The sequence below is a fragment of the Pezoporus flaviventris genome, unplaced genomic scaffold, assembly GCF_033815535.1.
Source record: "Pezoporus flaviventris isolate CSIRO_AGI_PZ_B2104156 unplaced genomic scaffold, CSIRO_AGI_Pfla_v1 ptg000090l, whole genome shotgun sequence".
Lineage (NCBI taxonomy): Eukaryota > Metazoa > Chordata > Aves > Psittaciformes > Psittacidae > Pezoporus > Pezoporus flaviventris.
In genome coordinates, this window is record NW_026892638.1 from 3,167,182 (window position 1) to 3,194,847 (window position 27,666).

Sequence of the window (27,666 nt, forward strand, 5' to 3'; positions counted from 1 at the left end):
AGCACAAACTACTCAATTAGTTGAAATAATAAATTCTCATTTTCTATTAGCTTGCAGTCAATTGGTACCTCCCAATGTTAGCACTTTCAGTAGCAAGCAAAGATGCACTACCAAAGTGCTATCATTTAATGGAAAATATTTATTACCCTTTCCAAAAACATCCTAATGCAGTTTCATTATTGCCTTAAAACTCAGATGACAGATTATTCCCCTTTAACTGTGCACAAATTATTATTAAAGAAGTCCATGTTTTGAAGCACCAGCAACACACAGGAAAAGATACTCTTTTCAGCCGAACCTTAGTTCATGCATGCATTCATTCATTCATTCCTGTTCAGCTGAAAGAGGAGCAAGTACAGTGGCCAATGCACAAAGCTTTTGAAGTATCAACACATACCATTGAGCTATGATATATTGAGTCATGGGCGAATGTTGGAAAACAAAATTATTTGCTGTCACTTGTGACTAATAGTGTAACATTCTTTTGTTGATCACAGAACAGCTGCCTTGGTGTTTTTTGAAGTGTGAAGTGTTTTATACTTCATAGAAACAAAAAAGTTTAAAGTGTTTTGTTGTTTAGAAGCTACACTTTTATGATTTGCCCCATTTTCATGCCATCTTATATCTGACAGTCCTTCAGGAACAATTGAGAAACTTGTGCATAAATTAGAACAAGCCTAGAAACAATTACTGCTTTCTTTACTGATCTGTGCAAAATCAATTCTTGTGTACACATACACTTTTCCCTGACCTGTTGACAGAACGTCACCATTATAACAACTGCCAGTGCCAGGGTAAGAGTATTGATATATGTAGAGCCAGTTAGGTACATGAAAGTGCTAACATGCCGAGTCAGCCTTCAAAAAGCCCTGGACAGTGTGTTAGCCTATGATTATTTCATGGGGAAAAAACAAAAAAAAAAATCATATTTGAATGCCAGAAAGTTAAAAGGCCAGTTTCACTCTGATAACAATTTCTTTTTGTCTGACCTAAGAAACCTTTTTTCCTTTTTTTAAAATTTAAATCAAAATTTAAATATTTATGTAAAAAGCATGTAAAGCAAGTCAGGATTCATTGGTTTTAATAGGGTTGCATCAACACAGACTGGTATCAAGCAGATGGCATTTCAGATTTCAACTAAAGGTTCTTCAGTGCTTCCAACAGCTGCTCTCATTTATTTGCATCATTCGGACCTGGTTCTTCAAACTGCAGTGTCAATATTTCTGAGGAAGCATTTGAAAAAGTTGAACACTTCCAAGAAGCCCTTTTGATGTGTTCACTCATGGAAGCAGGATTTTGTGACCGCGGTTCAAAGCCTACCTACAGCCCTTCGTAAGCCATACGCTTGGTAAGCTATTTATCATGCCAACAGAAGAGAACAAGAGACCAAGTCTGCGTTTTACCAAATAAGCCTCAAGTTCGAAGGCTTCCTTTCTGCCATCATTTCACTGTCCATGCGAGACGGGCTGAGTCGGGGAAGGGTGGAGGAAAGCGGAGTGCTCGCACCTCCTCTGTTGGCTACCGTCTACCATGGCACCGAGACACGGTCAGCAAGTCAGGGCACACCGGCCCAGCCGCCACCACGGGACTGTCCGCCCGGGCGCTGCTCTCTGAGGTGAGGCATCCCGCCCCGCCATGGCCGCGGGTCACGTCCGCACGCCCCTGCCACCCGTCTCGCCGGGCCGGGCCTGGCCTGCCCCCCTGCTGCTCGCCCGGCCCTCCTTCCCCCGCGCCTGGTGCTGACAACACATGGCGGCGGAACAAAGCCCCCATCGTTCCTCATCATCCCAAGTGGAGCGGCGACGAGCGGCCAACAGCCCCGACCACAGTAATTCATCAGCCTTCATCCACCCTGGGTATGGCCCCTCCCAAGCCTCCTGCCGCCCTGCCCTGCTCCGCCCGGCTCTGCTCGAGGAGCCGGCTTTCCCGTGACCTGCCTTGGTCCGGCCCCTCGGCGCTGGCACTGGAAGCTCTCCTCCCCTGTAGGGCCGTCCCACCCTGCACCTCACTTCCGGGGCGGCCATTTTGGGAGGTCGGCCGCCCGTGGCTGGTCGGTAGCGGGGGGCGGGCTAGGTCTCGGATTGCAGCGACAGCGGTGGCGGGGGGCAGTCTGCGAGTCGGTGAGTGTTGGGGGCGCTGCAGGGCTAGGGCCGCCACCCAGTGATAACAGCGCCTGTCTGCCCCCCATCATGTCGGACTTCGACAGCAACCCCTTCGCCGACCCGGACCTCAACAACCCCTTCAAGGTGAGGCTGCGGGCGACGTGAGCCTTCCTGGATGTCGCGGCGGCGGGAGAGCGCGCTGCGCCTAGCCACGGGCAGCCCGGGAGGTGGGGGAGGGAGAGGCCCCGGTCCTTCGCGGCGTGAGGGGGGGGGGGCGGCTCCCGCTGCGGGAAGTGGGGAAGGGCCAGCTGCAGTCGTGCTGTGGCCTCGGGACTGGCGGGCGCTGGCTGGCAATGGTGAGGGGGGCTGCCCCCCGCGGGTTTGGAGCAGGGCGGTGAGGAGGGCTGGTAGGATAGAAGCGGCTTCGGAAGCCCTAGAAACGGGCAGAGCCGTTTTACAAGTTCAGGTTTGCACGTGTCCTGCTGTTGATAAGATTAACGCAAATCGTGTTTCAGATGCGTTATTTTGGAGGAAAAAAAAATACAGGTTTCTTTATTTTGACGGTAACTTTGTGTATATGATACTAATACGGTCTTTTTTCTCCATTTTGACTGACCCAAATAGTTAAGCTTAGTGAATTTGCCCCGGTTTTCCCCTCTAGCCTCCTCCAAGCCCCTAGGAAGCTTACTTGCGGTTCTGAATTATTTCAGAAACATGCAGGGTACTGGTGGCCAGGTGTAAGTTCCATCCTGCTTCTCAGGATACTGCGTTGTAATGTACACTAAAGCTTTTAATTTTTGCACTATTGACTTGTCATACAGCTGAGAATTGTTTCTTCACCCACTGTTCTGGCTTCGGCTGTCAAAATGAGCTAACCTCCTTGGATGCTTCCCCTCTTTATATGTTTTCTTTCCTTGTTATTTGAAGCCAGCTCAATTAATTTATTGAGCTACTTACTTTAATAATCTCACTGAGCTTTTTTTTTGCTGCATTTTATTTCATGCTGACACTTTAAAGTGTGCTGATAGTGTATGGCTGTGAGTTTAGGTTGTCAGCTAGAATAATTAAGCTTTTAAAAAATTGAGCTGTCACATTTCAAAGATACTTCTGTGCAGTTAGCTGCTGGAAGCATAGTGTTACTGACATTTGTTAATTGGAGCATTGTCTGAATCATTAGTTTAGTTTTTATGGTCGTAAAATTCAGTTGATTGTATTCCTTAAGCTAGACACTGTTTTTGCACAATATTGTACACAGTGCAGTGACCTTGTGGATGAACAGCAGCCCTGGCATTGAGATTGCTGCCAACTGTTCTTTTAAATGCCTTTTGGCATCAAGCACTGAAAAAGTGTCATTGTTCTAGAATGTGTCTTCAGCAATAAAAACACGTGATGCTTTTCCTCACTTTTTGTAGCTGTTACAAAAATAACATCTAGCAAAATGTATTGTGTATAGATACACAGAGTGGTTAGGGGTATTGGAAGAAGTATAGTTGCTCCTGAATCACTCATTGGCCCAGGTAACTTGTCCCGTGTAGTGTTGCTAAGACCTAAGGTATGGACCTACATTAACCATACTTCCAGTTTGAAGACACAGCTTAAAGTGAAATAGTTTATTCCAGTTTCTCTTCAGGGGAAGACTTTTGTCGGGCAGAATCCACATTCTATTCATCTAGAATGTGTCATGATGAAAGGAGTCTACAAGAACTTCTCTGTAACTTGAAACTCACTGTCAGACACGCTTCTGGATTTCTTTTATTTGCAAAAATTCGTTTAGGAAAGTTGTACACTTTTCCTTTTTCAGAGGCTATTTTTTTGCATTTCATTCAGTCTTTGCTAACTTATGTCACATTCATTGCCCACAAAAAGTGATCTTGCATACCTTTAGTCATCCACACATTTAACTTGAAAGGGCAGAGGCCTCATATAAGCCAAACCTTGACTGCCGTTTCCTTTCAGCTTTGAAATTAGTGAGTATGAATGCATGTCTGCATTTAAGTTTTGTCTGACTATGTATTTTAACATACCTTATACACAGAACCAGTATTTCCAGGTGGACCCTGACAACCTAAGTAATGTTGACTGAACACCTCATTCCAATGTACTCATATTTTTATTTGTCTTTGCTTGATAATTTTGTTAGGTGTGATTAGTTGTTTTCCTTACTTTTGAAGTCACTGTGTGTGCTAATGTAGAATCACAAAGTAGTATGGCAGAGGGGGGACTGAACATGTCACATGGAAGAGCTGTTGCAAGGATCTACAGATATCTATAGATAGATCCTTCTTAAATATTTTGGTTTTACTAGTTGTCTGTGATCTGTTTGTGAGATTTCCTGTAACTATTCTCATGCATTTTAATAAAAGGATTTCAGCTGAGATTCTTGCTTGATGTTGAATCAAATAAATAATCTTCCCTAGGAAGATAAAGGTAAAGTGGAAACTTATAGTTTGCTTAGTATTTTGGGCAGTTGTTTTGGAAACCTAAAATTAAATTATGTTTCTATTTTGGTTCTACTAGAAGTAATGAAATTTGTAAAATAGAATTTCTTGTTTCAAATATTAGCTTACTTAGCTTGATTGTATAATATTTTTGATTTTGAGACAGTGGCTACTTAACTCTTAAAAAAAAGAAAAAACAAAACTTGAACTGAACCCAAAGGCTAATAGTATTCCTCTGTAAATAGCTGTCCTTCACATGCTGTACCAACAAAACCAAGAGATGGTTTGGTTTGAAAGACAAGAGGTAATGAAACAAAGATAAATAACATAACATTAAAAAGGTTTGATCATATTAAAGTTGTGCAGAAGAAAATGCATCCATGTACCATACAAATGAAGGTACAATAATCCTGCTATAATATGATGTAGCAGCATTGTGAAAAAATACCCATTTGGTGTGACCTCAAGTATCATAAATGAAAGCAGACCAATAATGAAAGCTGTTTAATTTCTTTCACTTAGAAGCAGTTGTCATAGCTTGTGAGTATGAATTCACACTTGGTCAAGTTATTAATGAGAAACAGTTCTACAGCACCCACACAGGGTGAACAGAGCAGGTAGGGTGATGGTAACTGCATTCATCCAAGAGTCTAGGGTGCTGGACAAGTCCATAGAGAGGAATCAGATCTTAGCTCAAGCTTGAAAGCCAGCTCAGGGTCAGGATGAGGCCCAGTGAAAGTAACCAGGTCAGCCAACAGTCCCGTGATGACTGCGCAAGTCCTTAGCGATGAGGTGAGTCTGACCAGCTTGGGCCAGTTTGGGCATCCTCAGGGTGGTGACAGGTTATTTTTTTAATAGACTAACCCAGCAGAAATAAATTTTGTATGACAAAGGCAAATTTCTAATGTAGCTATCTCCTTGTCCTTTTTTCTTCTTTCTTTTTTAAATGTCGTAAGATCGGAAATAGTTGTCATCTTGGGTGGTGATACAGTTACAAAGGTTCTGAAACAGCAGTCTCATGAAATCCAGTGTAAATTTCATATAATCTGAAACAATTCAACACTTCTACAATAAAATATGTTGATTCTGGTTTTGGTTGTTATTTTTTAAAATTATTTTTTAGTGTAAGTGTATGATACTACTACTAAGAGAAGAAATTCTTTTTTTTTTTTTTTTTTTAAGTGGAGCTATGAATTTCACAGACCTTTGTGGCTTGGCTGACAGACTGTAAAAGGTTTGAGGGCTGGTTAGTCATTCAAACATATGGAACAGTTACTTATAAGTGACTGTAGAAACTGAGTTCTGTTATGAATTCTGTTGGGGTGGTTCATCTGATGTGTTCAGAGCTCTGAGCAGGTGCAGATATTTGATACTACAGAAATTAATGATAGGACTGAAAACTAATACATATTTTTGTTTAAATGTGAATGGTGACCTTCAGGTAAAAGCCGAACCTCTGCATGATATGCATGAAGATTTAAACAGAGTGGCCTATGTCTTACTCAGTTTTAGTGTGGAAGGACACAATCATGAAAACCTCAGATGTATGTGTTGTTAATTATATGAGTAGTTTCTTTGGGTGGGATTATGTATGCAAACTGTGGTTACTTTCAAGTCGGTGGTCCAGAAAAACTGCCATTCTTGTGTGGATGTCAGAGATGCTCTAAGATACCTAAATCGGTGTTAGGCACCTGACTTGCTCTCACTGAGGTCACAGGATTACTTGAGTCAGTAGAGCTAGATATATGTTAAGTGTTTAAATTTACTGCAAAGGTAATTCCAGTTATAAATTGAATATTACGCTTAATCTGACTCACGTGAGCACAAATTAATCTAGCTGGTTTGGCGGGAAGTGCAGGCTGGAAGTTTTATGCTGAAGCTAATGATTCAGATGACTGCTACCTTCTTTGGCAGCAGAATCTACACGGTTAACACGTTGCTTCCTCAAGTGAAGTTAAAATGATAGAAACTTACAGGAAGAAAGATAATTGTTAATTATTTTGGAAGAATTAAGTGTTTCTGCAGTATTTGTACCTTAGCATTCAAAAGTTTGGTAGTGTGCCTATATGCATAACTGAGTTTTTGTTCTTTTGTATGACTATGAAATATACCCAGTTAAGTTGTCTGGCTTTAAAATAGCCAAGCACATAAAATATTTTTCTGACTTTATTACCTGGTTTCCCTTCATGGCTTCAAAATTTATAAATCTCTCTAAATCTTGCATAATTTAATGCTGCACATCACAGTATTGGAAGTGCCCTTTAGCTGGGCTACATAGTAGTTAGCTTCAAGAGTACACTTCACCAGTGCTGTAACCTGCATTGTAATCTATTAAAACTAAGGTGTTTTAATAGATAGTATCAGTCAGAGTTGCATTTTCTTTCCAGATTTTTGTTGGAAGTGTTAGCACATACAGCCATTAGTATTATTATTGCACTGTATGCTGAGATTCAACGTTACAAAGAGGAACACAGCGTGTTTCAGAGCAGAGGAAGGACAAATACTTGAGACTAGCTATGAGATGGAGATTATGTTTTTAGATGTCCAGCTCTCCATTGCAGGGTGGGGCTGACTAGCCCTGACTTCTCTCCAACTGTCTTCCCAGTGTTGAGGTAGTCAGAGAGCTGTATCTGGGGAAGTAAGAGGGCATGTGTGTTATGGCACTCCATAGCCAAAAAACTGCTCCACCACTCACCAGGGAAATACCTCGCACCCCCAAGTGCACCCTCAGGGTTTTTCAGTGGACAAGTGGTGTCCCTCAGGGATCAGTGTTGGGACCGGTCTTGTTTAACATCTTTGTTGCTGACATGGACAGTGGGATTGAGTGCGCCCTCAGCAAGTTTGCTGATGACACCAAGCTGTGTGGTTCGGTTGATAGCTGGAGGGAAGGAATGCCATCCAGAGGGACCTTGACATGCTTGTGAGGTGGGCTGATGCCAACCTCATGAGGTTTAACCATGCCAAGTGCAAGGTCCTACACCTGGGTCAGAGCAATCCCAGGCACAGCTACAGGTTGGGCAGAGAAGAGATTCAGAGCAGCCCTGTGGAGAAGGACTTGGGGGTGTTGGTTGATGAGAAAATGAACATGAGCTGGCTTCGGTGTGCGCTTGCAGCCCAGAAATGGGAGAGGTGCCTGAGGACTGGAGGAAAGCAAATGTCACTCCAGTCTTCAAAAAGGGCAAGAAGGAGGACCCGGGTAACTATAGACCGGTCAGCCTCACCTCCATCCCTGGGAAAGTGATGGAACACCTTATCCTTGGTGCCATCTTAAGTCATATCAAGGATAAGAGGGTTATGAGGGGCAGTCAGCATGGCTTCACCAGGGGGAAATCATGTTTGACCAAACTCTTAGCCTTTTATGAGGAAATAACACGGTGGATGGATGATGGCAGAGCGGTGGATGTGGTCTACCTTGACTTCAGCAAAGCATTTGACACAGTCTCCCACAGCATCCTCACGGCTAAATTGAGGAAGTGTGGACTGGATGATCAGGTAGTGAGGTGGACTGCGAACTGGCTGAAGGAGAGAAGCCAGAGAGTTGTAGTCTATGGGGCTGAGTCTAGTTGGAGGCCTGTAACTAGTGGAGTGACTCAAGGGTCAGTACTGGGACCGGTATTATTTAATATATTCATCAGTGATTTAGATGAGGGAATTGAGTGTACTATCAGCAAGTTTGCTGATGACACTAAGCTGGGAGGAGTGGCTGACACGCCAGAAGGCTGTGCTGCCATCCAGCGAGACCTGGACAGGCTGGAGAGTTGGGCAGGGAACAACTTGATGAAATATAACAAGGGAAAGTGTCGAGTCCTGCATCTGGGCAGGAATAACCCCAGGTTCCAGTATAGGTTGGGAAACGACCTGTTAGAAAGCAGCGTAGGGGAGAGGGACCTGGGGGTCCTAGTGGACGACAGGATGACCATGAGCCAACACTGTGCCCTTGTGGCCAAGAAGGCCAATGTCATCCTGGGGTGTATTAGAAGGGGGGTGGTTAGTAGGTCGAGAGAGGTCCTCCTTCCCCTCTACTCTGCCCTGGTGAGACCGCATCTGGAATATTGTGTCCAGTTCTGGGCCCCTCAGTTCAAGAAGGACAGGGAGCTGCTGGAGAGAGTCCAGCACAGGGCAACGAAGATGATTAAGGGAGTGGAGCATCTCCCTTATGAGGAAAGACTGAGGGAGCTGGGTCTCTATAGTTTGGAGGAGACTGAGGGGTGACCTTATAAGTGTCTATAAATATATAAAGGGGGAGTATCACGAGGATGGAGCCAGGCTCTACTCAGTGGCAAACAATGATAGGACAAGGGGTAATGGGTACAAACTGGAACACAAGAGGTTCCACTTAAACTTGAGAAGAAAATTCTTCTCAGTGAGGGTGACGGAACACTGGAACAGGCTGCCCAGGGAGGTTGTGGAGTCTCCTTCCCTGGAGACATTCAAAACCCGCCTGGACACATTCCTATGTAACATTATCTAGGTGTTCCTGCTCCAGCAGGGGGATTGGACTAGATGATCTTTCGAGGTCCCTTCCAATCTCTAGCATACTGTGATACTGTGAAAGCCAACCATATCCTGGGCTGCATCAAAAGGAGTGTGACCCGCAGGTCGAAGGAGGTGATCCTGCCCCTCTACTCTGCTCTTATGAGACCTCACTTGGAGTATTGTGTGCAGTTCTGATGTTCTCAACATAAAAAGGACATGGAACTGCTGGAACAAGTCCAGAGAAGGGCCACAAGGATGATCAGGGGACTGGAGAACCTCCTGTATGAAGACAGGCTGAGGAAGTTGGGGCTGTTGAGCCTGGAGAAGAGAAGGCTGCGTGGAGACCTCATAGCAGCCTTCCAGTATCTGAAGGGGGCCTATAGGGATGCTGGGGAGGGACTCTTTGTTAGAGACTGTAGTGACAGGACCAGGGGTAATGGGTTAAAACTTAAACAGGGGAAGTTTAGGTTGGATATAAGGAGGAAATTCTTTCCTGTTAGGGTGGTGAGGCACTGGAATAAATAGGTTGCCCAGGGAGGTTGTGAATGCTCCATCCCTGGCAGTGTTCAAGACCAGGTTGGACGAGGCCTTTGCTGATATGATTTAGCGTAAGGTGTCCCTGCCCACGGCAAGGGGGTTGGAACTAGATGATCTTAAGGTCCTTTCCAACCCTAATGATTCTATGATTCTATGAATGGGGTGTTAAAACGGCCAGATGGCAAAGTCTTCTTGATGTCTTCCAGGTTGCTAATGTCTGTCAGGATCTCTTCAATGTCCCTGTTGTAAGACTGTATTGCATCATCTTGCTTCCTGGCTTCTCTCTCAAGAAAAGACAATTTCTGGTCCAGGTCACTGTCTTTCGTCTGGTCTGTGGCACTGTTCAGGGTACCCTCAATTTCACTCAGTTTGTTCAAGTCCACCATCTCCAGTTGCCCTAACTGGTCCAGCAGGTCATTAATGACAGAAAGCAAGCTGCTCACAGGGTTCTTTGCTTTTCTTGCATTGTCTTCTGCCTCCTGGGCAGCCTGTGAGCCCATGCTTGCCATCATCATACCCTGCTCAGCATCATCCTGCTTCCGCTTCAGCTCTTTTTCTGCATTCTGTAGTTGCTTCATCATGTCATCCACTTCCCTGGCCAGCCCTGTTACATCAGCAAAAATCTTGTCAGCTTTGGCTTTGGTAGCAGCAGCATTCTTCTGAACAGTGCCAGTGATTTTCTCAGCATCATCTGCTTTAGCCTTGGCTTCGCGGACATCAGCAGCAGCATTACCAAGAAGCACCTCTGCCTGGCATGTTTTATTGTTGGCTTTTGGTAAATGTGTATCCCAGTGTTTGAAAGTCCCACCACCCATTGCTCTCAGTGTAGTTTTTAACAATTCATTGTACTGTTTGATCTTCCCAGAGGCTGGTGCATGGTAGGAGATGTGATATACCCGCTCAGTGCCATACTCTGGCCCAAGTGTCTATAAGGTCATTCCAGAAATGAGTCCCATTGTCTGATTCAGTTCTCTCTGGGGTACCGTGTTGCCACAAGATTTGTTTCTCAAGGCCCAGGATAGTGTTCCAGGCAGTGGTGTGGGGCACAGAGTATGTTTCCAGGTGTCCGGTGGTTGCTGCCACCATGGTAAGCACATGGTGCTTGCTGTGGTGGGTTGGTGGGAGTGTGATATAATCAATCTGCCAGTCCTCCCCGTATTTATACTTCAGCCATTGTCCTCCATACCAGAGAGGCTTTAACCGTTTGGCTTGTTTAATTGCAGCACATGTTTCACACTCATGAATAACCCGGGCAATAGTGTCCATTGTTAAGTCCACCCTTCGATCACGGGCCCGTCTATATATTGCGTCTCTGCCCTGATGGCCTGAAGTGTCATGGGCCCACTGGGCCAAAAATAATTCACCCTTATGTTGCCAATCTAAGTCCATCTAAGCCACTTCAGTGTTAGCAGCTTTGTCCACTTTTTGGTTGTCCTGGGTTCAGCAGTAGCAGTCATTTTTATCCTTCTTAGATACAGGTGCTGCTGTGCAGCAAACTGACTTGATTCACCCTCTCCTTCAGCAGTTTCTGCGACTTGTCGCTGGGGACTCCATACAGCTACCTTCCATCTCCGATGCTTTCCCACAATACGGCAGGACCCGTCAGTAAACAAGGCGTATTGCTTTTCACTTTCTGATGGTTTATTATATGGTGGGACCTCTTCAGCATGCATCACCTCCTCCTCTGGTAACATTCCAAAATCTTTGCCCTCTGGCCAGTCCATGATGACTTCTAGAATTCCTGGATGACTGGAATTTCCTGTTCAAGCTTGTTGTGTACTTAGCGCAGCCCACTTACTGCGTGTAGCATCAGTTGCATGTTGTGTAGAGGAGACCCTGCCTTTGAACATCCATCCCAGCATGGGCAGCTGGGGTGCCAGGAGGAGCTGTGCTTCAGTGCCAGTCTCTTCTGAAGCAGCTCAAACCCCTTCATAGGCTGCCAGTATCTCTTTTTCAGTTGGGGTATAGCTGGCCTCAGATCCTCTGTATTCCTGACTCCAAAAGCCGAGGGGTCGACCTCGAGTCTCCCCTGCAGTTTTCTGCCAGAGTTCTCCAGGTGGGACCATTCTCCCCAGCTGCAGTGTACAGTACATTTTTTGCGTCTGGCCTGGTCTGGACTGGTCCAAGGACTACTGCATGAACTATCTCTCGATGGGAAATAACATAATGAAAAACACAAGACTATATTTCTAGGGAGTTCTTGTTTTGTGTGACCATAGGCTTTAAAAGCTTTAGGACGAATTTGGCCTTGTGAGCCTCTGAAGTTCTTTTTGGTTTCAGGGGTGGGGAATTGAATTGTCTTGCTCAGTGGCTCAGAACCCTTTTAGCTCTGCTACTGTGAGATACTGTGGTGTATAACAGGCATTGCTTGACAGCCAAGTGTAAGAAAGCCCAGCTGGCTACTTTTACACTATTTAACAGAATTTAACAATTCTGTTTGGTCAGTGCTAAAGTGAAAATTTTTTGAGCATCATTCTGTGAGGGGAGTGGGAAATGGCTGATCAGCGAATGAGATGTTAAACTTGAAATTGTGAAAGAACTATTGTAGTGGTTACTCAGATTTTTTTTTTTTTTATTATTAGAAGTACTAAATAGTCTTTATTTTGCCTATGAGTTACTAGTTCCCATAGGTGTAAGCTTTGAGGACAGTATTTTGTAGTAGTGGTTTTTAGCAGTAGTTTAGAATGTATTATAAGGTTTCCTTCACACTGTTAAATGTAAACTGTTTATACTGCTAGTGTGCTATTAGGACAGTGAAACATGAAATCTCAATTTACTTGCTTTTGTGAAGTTTCTGTACCTTGACTTGTTCTTGGGCATGGGGTGATGAAAAAAGAAACAAAGCATGAAGAAGTGGCAAGGTTTGACACTGCATTAAGACATCAGTTTCTTGAAACTTCCATGTGCAGCTTTCTGTGGCGTGAAAAAGGAGGAAGTCTTTGGGGAATTTAGCTGTTTGATTTGTATTAAGTGTTTACTGAATATGTGCAAATTGCAGTTTCAGAGGTTTAATCTGGTGGGATGTAGTGTGTTATGATACTGACAAAACCATCCTTCATGTGCAGGCTTTTGTCTTTTTGAAGTGTCAGGTCCTGATCTAAAAAATTGAAACCTAACAGTTAACAGGGAGGAAAAAAAGCTACTTTTTTAAAAGTTACTCATTGCTGTCCAAATACTTTTCTTTTTTCTTTCCCCTCACCATTTTGTTCTTCAAAGGTGGGCTTTGTCAGAAATCCCTTCCCAAAAATGCTCATGAGGGCATATTGAAAGCAAAATATATTATACGGAGAGTTTCAACTGACACAGCAATAGCTTTAATTCCCCTCCAGAACTCATTTATGGGAAGTGGAGTGGATAGTTTGATCAAGAAATCAAAAAACTCAGATCAACAAACATACTTTTAGGCATTTTTTTTATTGTGCATTTTTGCTTAATTTTCTGAGCCGGTTGTGTGATCTTAGGAAGTACTCAACAGTGAAGTACAACTCTTACCATTAAAAAAAAAACACCAAACAACAAAACCCAAAACCAAAGAACAAACTAAACCAACCAAGCAAACAAAACAACCCCAGACCTCAGGATGAATTCTTACTGAGAAGTGTACATTTGGTGTTACTCATATAGAAAAGGCTAATATGAAGTGGGTATTGGGAATAAGTTGTGGTAATCAGTAGAGAGCTTAACTTGAGATAAAAAGTTTATCCTTTTCATAAAAGAAAACAAAGCCTTTTAGTGGGAGCGGTAGGGGTAAGAAAGTTGGTTAAGATTGACTTTGCTAGATTTGTGGATCTGATCTCCTGACTTCCCCAGGGTGGATATACCAGTCTGGATTCACTCCTGGTAGACCTCTGGCTTCTGCTTCTATTCTGTATACAGTCAGAGTTATTTTAAGGAAGTTAAGAGGATAAGATTGGGGTTGTGCTTCTCTTGCTTTCTGGGAAGTTCCCTCCAAGCACAAAAAGCAACAGGGAAAATGCCTAGCTAGGTGTTTATGGAACAGTAAATGCTGAAGATATTTGCAAAGTGAAGGCTGATTGATGTCAGTAACTGGTAAAGCAGTTAGGTCAGATAAACTTACTTGCGGGGATCTTGAAATAAGAAAGGATTCTATGGTGGCAGAGCTGAAGGGGGGTAAGCCAATGACTGATGAGGGAGGTAGTAGGATTGGTACAGTGAATTGACAATATAAAGAGACTTCATCTACTAAGGTGCTTTGTGATGAGAACTGTTTTCTCAGTTTGGATTTCAAGTACTCCACTCATTAAGAGTTCTTAACATAGAACTTAATACAGAACTGAGGTAAAAAACAAAGGTTTCTACAGTCATCTTTAGCAGATTAATCTTATGGAGCTACATAATTAATGCAGTATTTCCATGTTTTATTTTTCTGATTTCATTCACTACAAATGATTAAACGTCTTCTTTTTAAAATCCTTTTTTGCATTCATAGTATATTGTTTCTCCTTAGTCTCTTTTTCTTAGGACTAACCAGGTGTACCTGTTAGTATACTCAGATTTTTGATGCTGTTCTGTAAATTCCATGGAAATCTAAAAAAAAACCAACCCAAAACAAAAAAAAAAAACCCCAAAACCCCACACTTCTAAGTGCATCATTTCCATTTTATGCTTTTTCCAAGCAACAAGATTGTTGTATTTTTTAAATGTGTGATACTCTGGGTACCCAAGTTTTAGAAGATACTTAGTTGTTGTTCTTACTTGCTCTTTCAATCAGTGTTAAAAATTTATCTTATTATCCTATTTCCTTATAGTTACCTTTGTTTTCCTTTTTTTTTTTTAATTGTAAAAATATCTTCTGAATTTTCCCCTGTTCCTTTTTCCAACAGGTTGTTTTTTCTATTTAGGTTATGTGATTTTTATTTGAAATTCTTGTTTTCAGTTGCTAATGTGTTGTAAAACCATTATAATCTCTATACAAATCAGTGTTTAGTGTTTATAAACTCTGTTTCTTGACCTCTGCAATATGATGTTGCGTTTACTTCCCTACTAGTCGTTGGGAGCAAACTGAGAAATACTGAAGTAAATATTCCGTGCAGAGCACTGATGTCACCTAGTTCCACTTAGGGAAAAAACACAAGCACATATTATCATTGTTATATTTTTAGCCTTTTTTTTTTCGCTCTTTCCTTACATGTTATTTGTGCAAATGATAAATGCTTTTGCCTTTTTGATAGAAGAAAAGGTGTACCTCAAAAGTGAAAAATTTTCAGCAACTTGGACAACAGTTTGGAGGGGGCAAGTCCTAGCTCACTACTTTCTCTTTGTATCAGAACTAACAATGTAAATGTAGCGAAGGTGTTTTAAAGAATATTACTGGGTTCTGTATACGCTATCAAAGCATCTCAGTCCTGGTGGAACAGTGCTGGACCTATGCTGGTGAACAGTAATAAAAAGAATTGCTATGGATGTATCTACTTGTCAGTCTTTAATTTGCTAATCTCTTGTGTATTAATGAAACCTGGTAGTTTATGACTAGTTTTGGTCTCCTAGACAACAGAGGTCCCTGTTCCCTTTAATTTGTTTTTCAAAAAGCTGTAAAAACTTGCATAGAACGGATTCTTCTGCTCCATTTTAAACATTCTCACTTGTAATTAATTGTGTTTGAGCACCCTCTGTGATGATGACTGGGTATTCAGTTAATTTTATCTATATTGGAGTGATGTGAGCATAATTTGTTAACTTGGCACAGGAGGCATTTTTAATAGTTCTGTAGATGTTCTTGGCAATGTGAGATAAAATGTGTTGTGTTTTCTGGTTTTGGCTTGTTTGTGTATGGTTTTGGTGGTTTGTTTTTTTTTTTTTCTTTTCCAACTGACTTTTTTGTATTCTTGATGTTAATACTGGGGTGCTCTTGAACCTGACCCCTGGTGATTCTGAGTGCGATGCTAATCTTTGCTTTCCAGATTGACATGATAGGAGAGAGACTACAAGAAACAGTTAAAATGATAGTTTAGAAGAAAATCAGTTAATTAAGTTTTTCTGGTTTCTTAAAACTCTGGTCTCCTGAACTAATTCAGATCTTGAAAATGTCATCTGAAGTGAATGTGTGTGCCTAAAATACGTTAATAGCTACAGTAGCTGGGCATGAATAATGGCCTGTTTTTAAATTCTGTTCTGAGGTTGTTATCACTAATAGGATTAAATAAAAAGATAAGAAACTCAGGAGGCTGAAGTGGCAGGAGTTTGGGTGAGATAAAGCTGGAGAAGGGTGTGTGAATTGCAGGGAGAGAACAAGGAGCTGGACAAGACGGGAATTACAGGGATCAGCACTTGAAGTAGCAAGAGCTGGAACTGGCCAGGTGGCTGAGGAAACTCAAGTTGTGGCAAGGAGTTAGTGCAAGGGCAGCTCTAATTTGAACATAGCTTTCCTCCTCCTGAAGTGGGGACTGGACATTTTGCAGTTGCTGCATTCGGTGACTGACTTTAGAGTATTTAAAGCATGTCCCAGAAATTCCCAATCTTCACTATTTGCAGTGGATAACCTGATTTTTAATCACGTAAATCATGCAGCAAGTTGAGGTCTCTGGATATTTGATGGTTACTGCTACTTAATATTACCCACCCCCACCCCCCCACCCCCCCACCCCCCCCCCCCGCATCCCCAAACTGAAAAATAGTGCATTTTAATTTTATTATCTAAGTGGAATATCAAATATGGAAAAATAAGTTATGCCAGCCTAGATTTAATTATTCTTGTAGAATATTAAAAGTTTTACTCACTAGAATATACCTGGTCATGCAACATAAAAATTTGATAGCATTCATTTAAATGCCACTTTTTCTCTGGGTATGTGGTCCTGCACAACATTTATTGTATGTGTTCATTATTCAGACCCTGATTAACTCTAAATTCAGTGGTTTATTATTCAGCAGTGAGTATGAGTGCTGCACAGTTTTGCCTCACTGTATTTAGGTTAGTTGGCATTTGCCCTATTTTTAAAATGAGATGCAGTCAGTGTAAGGTAAGTGATTCGAAGTAATTCTTTGTATTCCTTGGGATGTCAGGTCTAATCTCATCAGAAATACTGTAGGAAGTGTTTTGAAACACGAAGTGTCAGTTGTTCAATGCTGGGTAGGTAGGTATTCAGTACAGTTTGAAGTCTAGCAACCTCCTCCTGGGTACCCAGACTGTGAAGATCTTGTTTCTTGCTATGCTGAGGATAGTTCTAGCATTAGAGAAGATCACAGTGAGTGAGTATAAGAGAGATACTTATCTCCAGACTAATACTTGCCTCCTTCAGCTATGAGATTACGCTTCTTTTCTTGTGATCTCTGATTTACTTTTCCATGAGTCTCTCTGAACGTGGAAGAAATCAGGCCAGGAGCTTCTGTTAAGTGCAGGCTGTGCAACTGAGGTTTTCTTAGAGCAGAATTTGAATACTACTTGCCATGGTGGGGTTCAGTTTGTGTGTTTTAGTGTTTGGGGCTTTTTAGGTAATGATTTTTTTTCTTAAATAGAACTGGTGCTGAATATACTCTGAGTCATTCCGTTTTTGGGTAGTTTTTTTTTTCTTTCCGGAGCTTTGGCAAACAATAGAAATATTTGGCAGAAGTATAGTAATTGTAATTCATGGACTTCTGTTGGAGGGTTTCTCACTCTACTTGCTGTATGCATTTAAGCATACAACTTATTTCTAGTACTAAGACTTTTGATGTAGTCAGCTTGTTTGGCTCAGCATGTGTTTCCTGTTATTTGTCAGTGTTAGAATATTACAATAGCTGTGTGAAGAGATCTGAGAAACTTTCCCTCCCCTTCTGCCCCTCCCCTCTCCTTCTTCTCTAGAACATTTAGAGAAAAAAAACTTTCTTTCATGCGGTATTTACTGTTGTTTGCATATTGTATTTCTAAATAAAGATTGCGCTTCTGAATTTGACTTAACCACTCTTTCCTGCTTTTTGGAAATCTGCTGCTGTTCAGTGGCTGTCCCGTGAGTCTGATATTCTGGTTATTCAGATAATTGCATTTATAGTGTTTATAGTCCTTCATGGACACAGTTGAGCTGAGTTATTTGGTTAGTACAGCACTCTACAAACAGAAGTTTATTGTTGACATGTACTTTTAAAGGAGCTAATTTAACTTAAAGTAGCTGCTATTTGAGTGCTATTTTGAGTTTCAGTAATGTAGGCATGTTGTTCCACTAAGTGGCTCGTGGTTAGCTATCACTAATTTCATGTATGTCTATACTTGAGCATTTTTGTGTGGAAGAGTGAATGATATGGCAGCATTTGTGAAAGGGGTACGACACTGAAAGCATGAACAAAAAATTGGAGTATTTTGCACACTACCAATTCACATTAATATGTAAAGGCTAGAATAAGTGTACTGGGTCTGGCAAGGATGGTGGGTTTTTTTTTTGTATATAGCAGTCCGTGTGGCTCTGTTTCAGATTTGTGACCAAAACGCTGCTGATAAGGCAGAGTGTTTCAGCTCTTACTGAACATAACAGCCTGCATAGTTCACTGGAGGAAAAAAATTATAATATTTTCATTTTACCAGTTGAGTAAAAGCTGAACTATAGGTCCTTTTGGTGCTGTGGGACACCGTTTCCTCAACTTCATTTTTCTGAAATGCTTTTCCTGTGCATGAAGGTGTTGGAGGTTTTTCTGGGCAGGGAAAACCAAGAGCTACAGAAAGCTCTTTTCTTCTGTTGTGCTTTTTGGATGTACAGTTGTGGTGTCCAGTGGTAAACATAGGATAGTTTTCTTCCCTTCTCTATTGAGAGCTTTTTTCCTTATAAATCAAATGCATCACAGGTAGTTTCTTTCAGATGGTATTAATCTAGGTTTATAAGAAACTTAGAATAAACCGATGTCATCTTGAAGACAGAGAAAGAGGTGGATGTTTACAGGCTTCTTCACTGAAAACAAACCTTTTTTTAGGGTGAAACAAATGCTGAGTTTTATATGATATAATGATGCAAGTGTTGACTTGTTGCTTATATACCTGTGCATACATTTACATAACTGTTTTCTTTTCTAGGATCCTTCCGTTACACAAGTGACAAGAAATGTTCCTCCAGGGCTAGATGAGTACAATCCTTTTTCTGATTCAAGAACAGTAAGCACATTTATTTATTAATCAAGCTGTTAACACTTTTAGGTAAGATTTGTGAAGTATTGTTTTCAGAGTTTTGGACTGACATTTTGAAACATGTAATGGGCTAGGTAGAGGTGATGGAAGATGTGTAAGGATAGGTAGTCCCATGAATGAAATATTTGGAGGATTAAATGGTTAAGTTGATTTAAGTGAGCTTTGACTGGTTAAGGAACACTGGCTCTCAGAAAGGGAAGCAAAACAGGCCTGATATTTTTTTTTTCTTTTTTTTTTACCCTGTTGGGTAAGACTTCTGATAGTCTGTCCTTATGCTTTTCTGAATTCTTCTTGCTTTAAAGCTCGTGAGTGTAGCACACCTCCTCAGTGTCTTGCTTTTGATTTCCTTTTCACTTAATGAAAGAAGGTGGTGTTCAGAATGAGAAAAAAAATTGCATTTAAATAACAGTCCACAAGCTATGTGCAGTTGTGCTGTAGAAAAAGGAGTAATTTATGTTCAAGCAGCATAGTTGGGTTTTGGCTCTTATTTATAGAGATTTAGTTTACCTTGTGCTTATTTTCATGCACAGGAGAGGGGGTTTGGGGGCAGGGTGTGGGAGGGACATAGGGAATAGAGTATAACAGCATTTTTCAGTGGTTACTTTTGTTAGTAAAGATCTTGTGCAAGTGTATGGATGATTTGTGTCTTTTAGTATAATTTGTAAACATTCAAATACAGTTTTTTCAAATGTAGGCTTATTTCCTATGGCAAATCTGATAGAGCTGGTAGGAAATGTTGGTACTTGAACCTTTGCAATTGTCACAGATGGCATGGCACGCTTCAGTCTAAAGAGAGAAGCAGCAGTGTGTTTATAAAACAGCAATTTAACAATTTGATAGTAAATGTGACAGTGGTTTCACAAAATACAATAGCAAGGTAAATGTGATTATTTACTGCATAGAGGTTAGGATTAGACAGAACTATCAGGGAGTCCCTTCTGTTGAGTCCTGAGTTCAGAAGGGACCCTCTTGCTTTCTGTATTTCTTCCGGAGGAGCGTTTAGGTGCAGATGCATCCAGACTTAGTCCCAGACGTCATCAGCGATTTATATTTAAAGGATTATATATGCACAGTCAATCCTTAATATCACTTAGCTAAGATTTCAAAGTTTAGCGTGTTGTTAATTACTCAGCACAAATCTGTTGCAGCAAGGAATCTCTCAACCCAGAGGAGTAACCTTGATGTGTCTCTGCTCAAAGGGAGATACTGGCCTGCAGTCAGCCGCCACGCAGGAAGGCTCAACATGCCCTGGGCTGTCCACTATTTATGGAGTGAGCTAATTGATTCATACACGTTTGCATGCCAACTATTGAAGTTAGTTTCTTCCAAATTTGAGCTGGACCTGAACCAGCACTGTGGTTAGGTGGCTGCACCGCTTAAATTAGCCCTTGGCTATTGTGTTCTCTCTCCCCCAAATCCAATTTGAGTTATGTAGCTGTCACAAGCAGAAGCATCCGTTAGACTGCCACTGAAGGTTATCACTTAAGCAGGATCACAGGAAACAAAGGTGAGGTTGGGGCAGCAGGTGTAGAGCTACACTGGAACAAGCTTGGTTTTGATGAGTCGTGGATTAGATGTTTAAGGCAGAGTATTTTCAACTAGCAAGAGTATTAAATAAGCCTTCAAATTTTTTTTTCTTCGAACTCACAATATCAGAAATTATCTTTCTGAAGCTTGAAGAGTTTAAAAAATGCTTTGTATTAACCTAAGTTAGAAAGACAGTAGGTCTGGTTCAACACAACATTCTAGAGCTACTCTGACATTTTTTAATTACTTGTGCACTTATTTTAACATGCAGCTCAGTGGAAAGAGGAAAATTGAGTACTGGCTTTGAACAATCAGCTGTGCGTGTATAAAACACTTTAATTGCTCATTACAGATGTCACTCGTATAGAAAAGTTGGGAAGATGGGGAAGGTCTTTTGTGTCGGTGTTCAAATCTACTGCATATGTGCTATATTCATGCACTGTGATTCAATTAATAATCTATGAGAGGTTACTGAATTAATAAAAACTGTCTACTGAATGAGTTGTCTGTAGAGGAAAAGAGCTTCCACAGGTTTTCCTGCAGAAGACAAGCCTGAAAGAGTAAAGTATATGTTCAGCTAAGAGTGCAGTAGTCATCTAACCGTTAGATGATACTCTTCCTCTGTTTCTTGTGGATGCTGAATATGTGAGTATTTATTCTGTAATTATATGTATTTGCAGCAATGTGCCTGAGGTACCTGAGGATATGCTCACAATTCCGTGTAATCTGCTGTCTTTTCCTAGCAGCTTTGTGTGCAAGAGAAGGGCATACTATGCACGTAGAAATAAATGTATGTGACAGGACTAAGGGAAGAGACAGTGGAAGTGAATGCCTTTAAGGACTGGATAAACAGATAGAAACAGGGTCTGTGAATTTTAGACTTGGAGGATTGCAATGTCTGTCAGTGTAGGGATAGAAATTACTCTGCATTTTGTGTCTTGCTCAGAGCAAAAGCATCCAAATAGTTTCTGGGGGCTTTCATTTGCTGCTGTTCCTTTTTCTACATTTGTTGGGAAGCTGAGTCATCTCAAACAATTTTGTGCAGGTAATCCCACTTCAAATGTTTGGAAACCACAGTGGTGTGAATGAGCAGAAAGGATGCAAGCTGGTGGTAGCAAAATATGTCCTGAAGACTTTTATGCTGTTTAGTTTGAGAATTACTGGTCTGTAAGACTTAAAATTATATTTGTTTCACTACGAGTAATAATATGTAGTTGTAGTTCTTAAGAAAGCTGAGAATGGTATGCTTTAATTGGAAATCCAAATTTCTAGTGGTAGTGGTAAGATGGTACGTTGCATTCTATAGCATTAATGTAGCAATAACCTTTCTGCCTTCCTTTCAAATTCAAGTTGCTAAAGCATGCTGGACTGCAAAAGTATTTCTTCTTTGAGAAAGTGACTTCAAACTCTAAACACTGACATTTGTTATTTTAGCTTAGTTGTGTTTTACTTCTGCCAAGGGAGATGCTTCCTACCAGTTCTTGGTTAGATAGGACAGGGGGAAAAAACAAATTAATTCTACTTTTTCTCAGTACTCCTTATTTGAGTACTGAGAAAATATTTCGGTGTATTCACCTTCTATCAGTCAAATTATATCCTTCACATCTGCACTGGGAAATTTGATAGGAAAATAACATGTAAGACTTAATGGGGAAAGTGAATGGATGTAGAAGATAATAGGTGTCAAGCATTACGACCTTGACATCTAACAAGAGAAATGAGGAGTATTCTTGGTATAAATGTTAGATAAAATACCACTGCCTGCATCTTCAGTGGTTTCCAGCTCTAACAGTCGTCATGGAGATTACTTTGCATCTTTTTTCATGTTTCTGAAATTACGAAGGAACAGATGAGATTAGACAATTAGTATTTCTGCTTCATCATTTAATGAAAATACATTTAAAGAAGGCTTTTACTTTCTCCCTGGTTCTGCAAGTTTTGCTAATGCATGTTGAACTCCTTCGAGCACTGTATATATATGTGTAACATGAATAGACACAATAATGCATATAGCAGTCATTTTCAAATTGCTGCATTAAAAATTTGGAAAAAATATTAGTAGAGTTGAGGTGGTTTTAAGAGACATTTGAATGTTTTTTGGTGGTTTTTTTTTTTTCTTTTTTCCTATTAAATTCCTGGGTAGCTCCTCTCTTTCTGTCTTGCATCCAAACACAGTGAAGTGTTTATAAGAAACCAGATTGATCATCCACACCTGGCTTCTTGATAGAAATAGGTAGTCGGCTGAGTGTTAAGAAAAGTAAGATGGAAAATTATGAAAGCATGAACTGGAACGTATCTCAGCTGGCTTCATAACAGAGGAAGGAGAAGTGACAGCTCTCACACTCACTGGAAAGGAGCACTGGGGTATGACTCTGTGTATCTATGTTCTGTGTAAATCTGATAGTTTTACGTTGGGATGTTGTTAAAGGCAATGCCCAGTCTGTGGCAGCTTTTGTAGCTGGCCATTCTAGTGCCCTTGTGTGTGCAGGTGTGTGTTTATTTGTGTGCATCCCTGGGATACACACTAAACATGCTACTAGCTGAACCTGGAAGCAGGAAAGCTATAGCTGTCTTCAGCAACCTGAAATGGATAGCCTTCAAAGACTCTCAGGAGAGCTGGACTGGACTCCAGCAGTCAGAAGGGAGGAGTCCCCAGGTCTCAGAGCATCCCAGAAGTGGTAGGCTTTGTAATATCCCTTAACAGCTTTTATCCCCCAGCCCCTCTTTCTTAGGATTCCAGAATTCACAGCCTCTGCTACAAATTCTTCCAGGGGCACAGGATTCTGTGTAGGCAGCAGGTCTTTTACACAACTGTCATTATGTGCACAATAGACAGCAAGTCTTAACACCATATAGATGATCAGTTAGCATATAATGGAACATAATGTAGAAATCTGAATCAGAAGAATCTTGTACATAATTAGTACCTTATATTAATGTCATGTGTGCTGTTGGTTGACATCTTCATTTCTGTAGCTCGTGAGCTTTCTGTTTTCTTTGTTCATATGCATATATACATGTATCAGTCATTATCAGCACTGTAGGCTGTTCAGAAAAAGCATCTTTCAAATATACTTTGAATTCACTGTTCAGATATTTTCTAGTCTGATAATCCACCTTTTTACACTATTACAGGTAGTATTACTATTTTTTTACAGTATTATGGAGGGTTGCTCTAGTACTTGTGGGAAACTATGAACAGTCCTGGTTATTAGTCTGGCAGGCAACTGCTTATCAGTTATGCTTTCAAAGCTATTGTTGCCTTTTTTTTTCTTTTCTTTTTGGCTTTTTTTTAGCATTGCTGTGGCCTACAATGCATAATGCATTAGTTTTTATTCAGTAGCTGTTTGTTATTGTGGTGCAGGTTTTCTGTCTTATGTTTGAAGTAGAAGATGATTGTCTAGTTTTTGTAGGAGTTCTTGTACAGGGCTTTTTCATTACCACAGTATACCCCAACATAAGGAATTAATTGTCTTTATTAACTGCCTTTAACCAGCTTCAGAGAGTCATAGAATCATTTAGGTTGAAAAGACCTTAAGAATTATGAAGTCCACTTAACGGTTAACCTAGCAGTGTCAAGTCCACCGCTAAATCATGTTCCTGAGTGCCACATCTACAGGTCTTTTAAATACCTCAGGAGTGGTGACTTAACTTCTTCCCTGCGCAGCCTGTTTCAGTGCTTGACCACCCTTTTGGTGAAGAAATTTTTCCTAACAACCAATCAAAACTTCCCCTGGCATAACTCCTCTGTCCCTGTCACTTAAGAAAAGAGACTGACCCCCGCCCTGCTGCAACTTCCTCTGAAGTAGTTGTAGAGCATGATAAGGTCCCTTCTGAGCCTCCTTTTCTCCATGCTAAGCCATCACATTTTCCCTCAGCCATTCCTCATCAGACTTGTGCTCCAGGCCCTTCACAAGCTCCTCAATGTCTGTCTTGTTCTGAGGGGCCCAGAACTGAACTCAGGATTTGAGGTGCAGCTTCACTGTGCTGAGTACAGGGGGATGATTGCTGCACTGGCCCTGCTGGCCACACTACTGCTGATACTGACCAGGATGCTATTGGCATTCTTGGCCACCTGGGCATAAGCTGGCTCATGTTCAACTGGCTGTTGACCAATACACAGAGGTCCTTTTCTGTCCACTCTTCCCCAGGCCTGTAATGTTGCAATGAGTTTGTGGTAACCCAAGAGCAGGACTTGGCATTTAACCTTCAGTTGTCTTCATTCCATAGTACCAAGTAATCTTTCTTAGGATGAAAAACTTAAATCATCAGGCGTTTGAGAAATGAGATCTCTCTTTTGTCTCAGTATTGTGTTATGAACTGATGTATCAAGTGGAAAGAGAATTTAGAAATGCTGGAATCAGCCGATGTTGCTGAGATGTACTGCAGTATCGCACACAGAGATGGAGTTTACTCAAGCACGGGTTTTCTCCTCAGTGTACTGCATTCATGAATTTCAACAGATGATTAGAAAATGTGCAGATAACCTGCACCAAGTCATAATTTTCCAAGTGAGTGCCATTTAGTTACTCCTGCTTTGTTTTAAGGTGTTTTAGTATTGAGAACATCACACTTCTCACTGTAATTTTGTTCTTAATTTCAGTCTTACTGGGAAAAAATGTCTCTGCCTTAAAAAATCACAGAGTGGGAAAGTCTTGCATGTTGCAAGTTCTACACAGAGAAAGAATTGTAGTTTCCCCAAATGTATTTAAGAATAAAATAACATCATAGTAGTGCTGTACAGATCTGCTTTGGTAAAATTCAGTTGATAACTTTAATCCAGGTAATATTTTTTCCCTTGGTTAGTAGCTTCTGGTTAGCATTGTGTATGATAGATACGGCGAAAGTCAGAGATGATGACAATAAGGGATGGGAATAAGAGAATTTTAAAAAGGGCGAAAGAGGAAGAACCCAAGCTACTAAAAGCTTCTTGTAAGCTGTGTTCTTATAGGTGGTAACAAAGTGAATGAATTGCCAGTGGTACTTGAAACTGAATATGAGGGTACATGCTGGCAGAGTAGTTGAGCAGTAGATTGTGGATCTTGAATTGGAACATTTAATATGGTACATTGTTTCTCTAGTTAGCTAGGTGATATATGCCTTTGTTAAGTAGAAAGCCCTGGAAGACACTAGTAGAAAACTCTGGAAGACATTACTAATAAATGGCATCATGTTTCAGAATATGAATAAATCACTGTTAAATCCTGCAGTTCCCTTAAACAGTAACTGCCCTTTCATATTCACATCTGAACAGAGTCAAAATTCTGTTTGCTTTCTACTGATCCGTAAGATTCCATGTGTGTTTATAGCAAGTCGTGCGGTGTAAAACCAAGTAAGTAGAACACTGCACCAGAGAATACGGTTATCTTCTTTTTCCTAAAGGTTATAATATTGCAGACAGCACACTAGATTTTCAGTTTGTCAGTAATGCTTCCTTTAAAGCAGTTATATTGGTTCTTACAGTGTTAAAAGATGCTTATTAGACTTGGAAACTGTCTCCTTATAGTTGTCTCTTGTTTTTTTAGCCTCCTCCAGGAAATGTGAAATTGCCTAATGTACCCAGTACCCAGCCAGCAATAATGAAACCAACAGAAGAGCCACCTGCTTACACACAAATCGCAAAGGTTTGTCTGCAACTTCAGGCACTAGGTTCCATTTTAGTATTTAAATACACTTGTGAAATGATGTATTTATTTCTGGAATAAGGTATTCTTAATGATTTATGAAAATTAATACTGCCTTTAAGTAATCAGTTAATGCATAAATTTGTGCAATATTAGGCCAGTTTTCATCCATAGCTGGAGATGCTTAATTACAGAAAACAGACTTGGAAATTTTATTTTGTATTTGTATTTTGAATCTATATCTAACAATGCTTGTTTTGTTCAGGAGCATGCTTTGGCCCAGGCAGAGCTGCTAAAGCGTCAAGAAGAACTGGAAAGAAAAGCAGCTGAATTAGATCGCAGAGAAAGAGAAATGCAGAGTCTCAATCAGCAGGGGGGTATGCATGAAAAAAATACATCTTTAAATTGCAGATATTTAACATTTTCTTAGAAACTATTTTAATATTACAGGGACATTTTGAAACAGGTCAAAGAGAAGGGTTTATAATCTTTTCAGGCAAAGAAAGTTTTATCTCCCTTGAGACAGTGCATACAGTGAATAAAACCTGTCCTGTCATGTGTAGATTTTCACTGTTAAAATTTTAAGTTTGGCCTTAAGGTGTTACTCTCTTGCTATCAGCTATTTTTATTCTAGGTTAATATCTAAGTATACAATTAAATAGAAATAGAGCATTTAGAGAAGTAGTAAAAGTAACTTCGTAAGGAAAATCTTTTATTTCTTTAAGTATTTATAGATGTAGGAGAACTTACCTGTTTTAAAACATTTTCTTTTTATCATCTCTTGCTATGTTACAGACTGTGCAAATAGCAGAAAGATCTATTATTAATTTTCTATTTTTCAAGACACTTTGGAACCTGTAGTCAAGATGGTTAATCTCACTTTGCTGCAAATTGTCTGCTGCACAAAACCATCAGATTTTGTACAGCAGTTTCGCAAATGAGAAGATTTACATCTCCTTAACTGAAGATACTTTGCTAAAAGTAGATATGTGGGAATATTTCTTTTCAAAAGGAAGAACTTCAGTCTAAAGCTAGGAAAAAAGCTAAAACATAACACTGTGTGCAAGGTTGACTTTGTGTGGTCTTTTCACTTGTATCTAGAATACTGACTGTTTTATTTCCACGTGTGCTGGTGTTTTTTTAAAAATGCATTGGTGCAATTCCAGATAACATAATTGCTTAGTAATTCAAAGTCTTGTGAATTTTATAAGTAGAGTGTTTCAGTTGGAAGGGGCCTACAGTGATCATCTAGCCCATCTGCCTGACCACTTCAAGGCTGACCAAAAGTTACAGCATGTTATTAAGGGCATTGTCCAAATGCCACTTAAACACCAGCAGGCTTGGGTCATTGACCACCTCTTTAGGAAGCCTGTTCAAGGGTTTGACCACCCTCTCAGTAAAGAAATGCTTCTCAGTGTTCCATCTAAACCTCCCATAGTGCAGCATTTAACCATTTTCATGTATCGTATCACTGGATACCTGGGAGAAGAGCTCAGCACCTCTTCCCCTCCTCAGCACCACTTCCCCTCCTCAGGAAGCTGTAGAGAGCAGTCATATATGCCAGTCATTTCCTAGGATCTGGGAGTGGGAAATTGCTATTCTTCTTCTGAGGAAAAGAATCACAGTGATTTTGTTTCTTCATTAAGACATTTTTATTTTATTCATATTTGTTCTTTCCAGTATCTCTATTAAATCTCTGTACCTCTTCTCCCAGATAGTGGATATTTTTGTTGTGGGGTTTTTTTTTCTTCCTTATTTCCTTCTCCATCTATTGCCTTTCATATAATTTCACTAACTTACAATGATGGTCTGGATTGATTGCTTTTCTCTTCCTGGCTTTAGGGACAGTTTTG

General features: G+C 40.7%; 2 protein-coding genes across 4 annotated transcripts in view; one reads left to right on the forward strand and one right to left on the reverse strand.

Annotated features, from left to right (window-relative positions):
- The first annotated feature begins 2,016 nt into the window (after positions 1-2,016).
- The window catches only part of SCAMP1 (secretory carrier membrane protein 1), a 40,498-nt gene continuing 14,848 nt past the window's right edge, over positions 2,017-27,666 (forward strand). Inside the window, exons 1-4 of one of the 3 annotated variants that reach the window (XM_061475849.1) lie at positions 2,018-2,246; positions 18,552-18,629; positions 25,715-25,813; positions 26,079-26,190. In XM_061475849.1, the coding sequence (XP_061331833.1) occupies positions 2,190-2,246; positions 18,552-18,629; positions 25,715-25,813; positions 26,079-26,190 (346 nt within the window). In that variant the 5' untranslated portion in view covers positions 2,018-2,189. Of the gene's footprint in view, positions 2,247-18,551; positions 18,630-25,714; positions 25,814-26,078; positions 26,191-27,666 lie in introns of all 3 variants that reach the window. The other 2 variants (XM_061475847.1, XM_061475848.1) reach the window with 2 other exon arrangements.
- On the reverse strand, positions 9,697-10,639 carry LOC133280850 (laminin subunit gamma-1-like). Its single transcript, XM_061475864.1, has 2 exons — positions 10,537-10,639; positions 9,697-10,322 (listed from the first exon to the last, which is right to left on the reverse strand). Exons 1-2 carry the CDS (start codon positions 10,637-10,639, stop codon positions 9,697-9,699), a joined length of 729 nt encoding a protein of 242 aa, XP_061331848.1.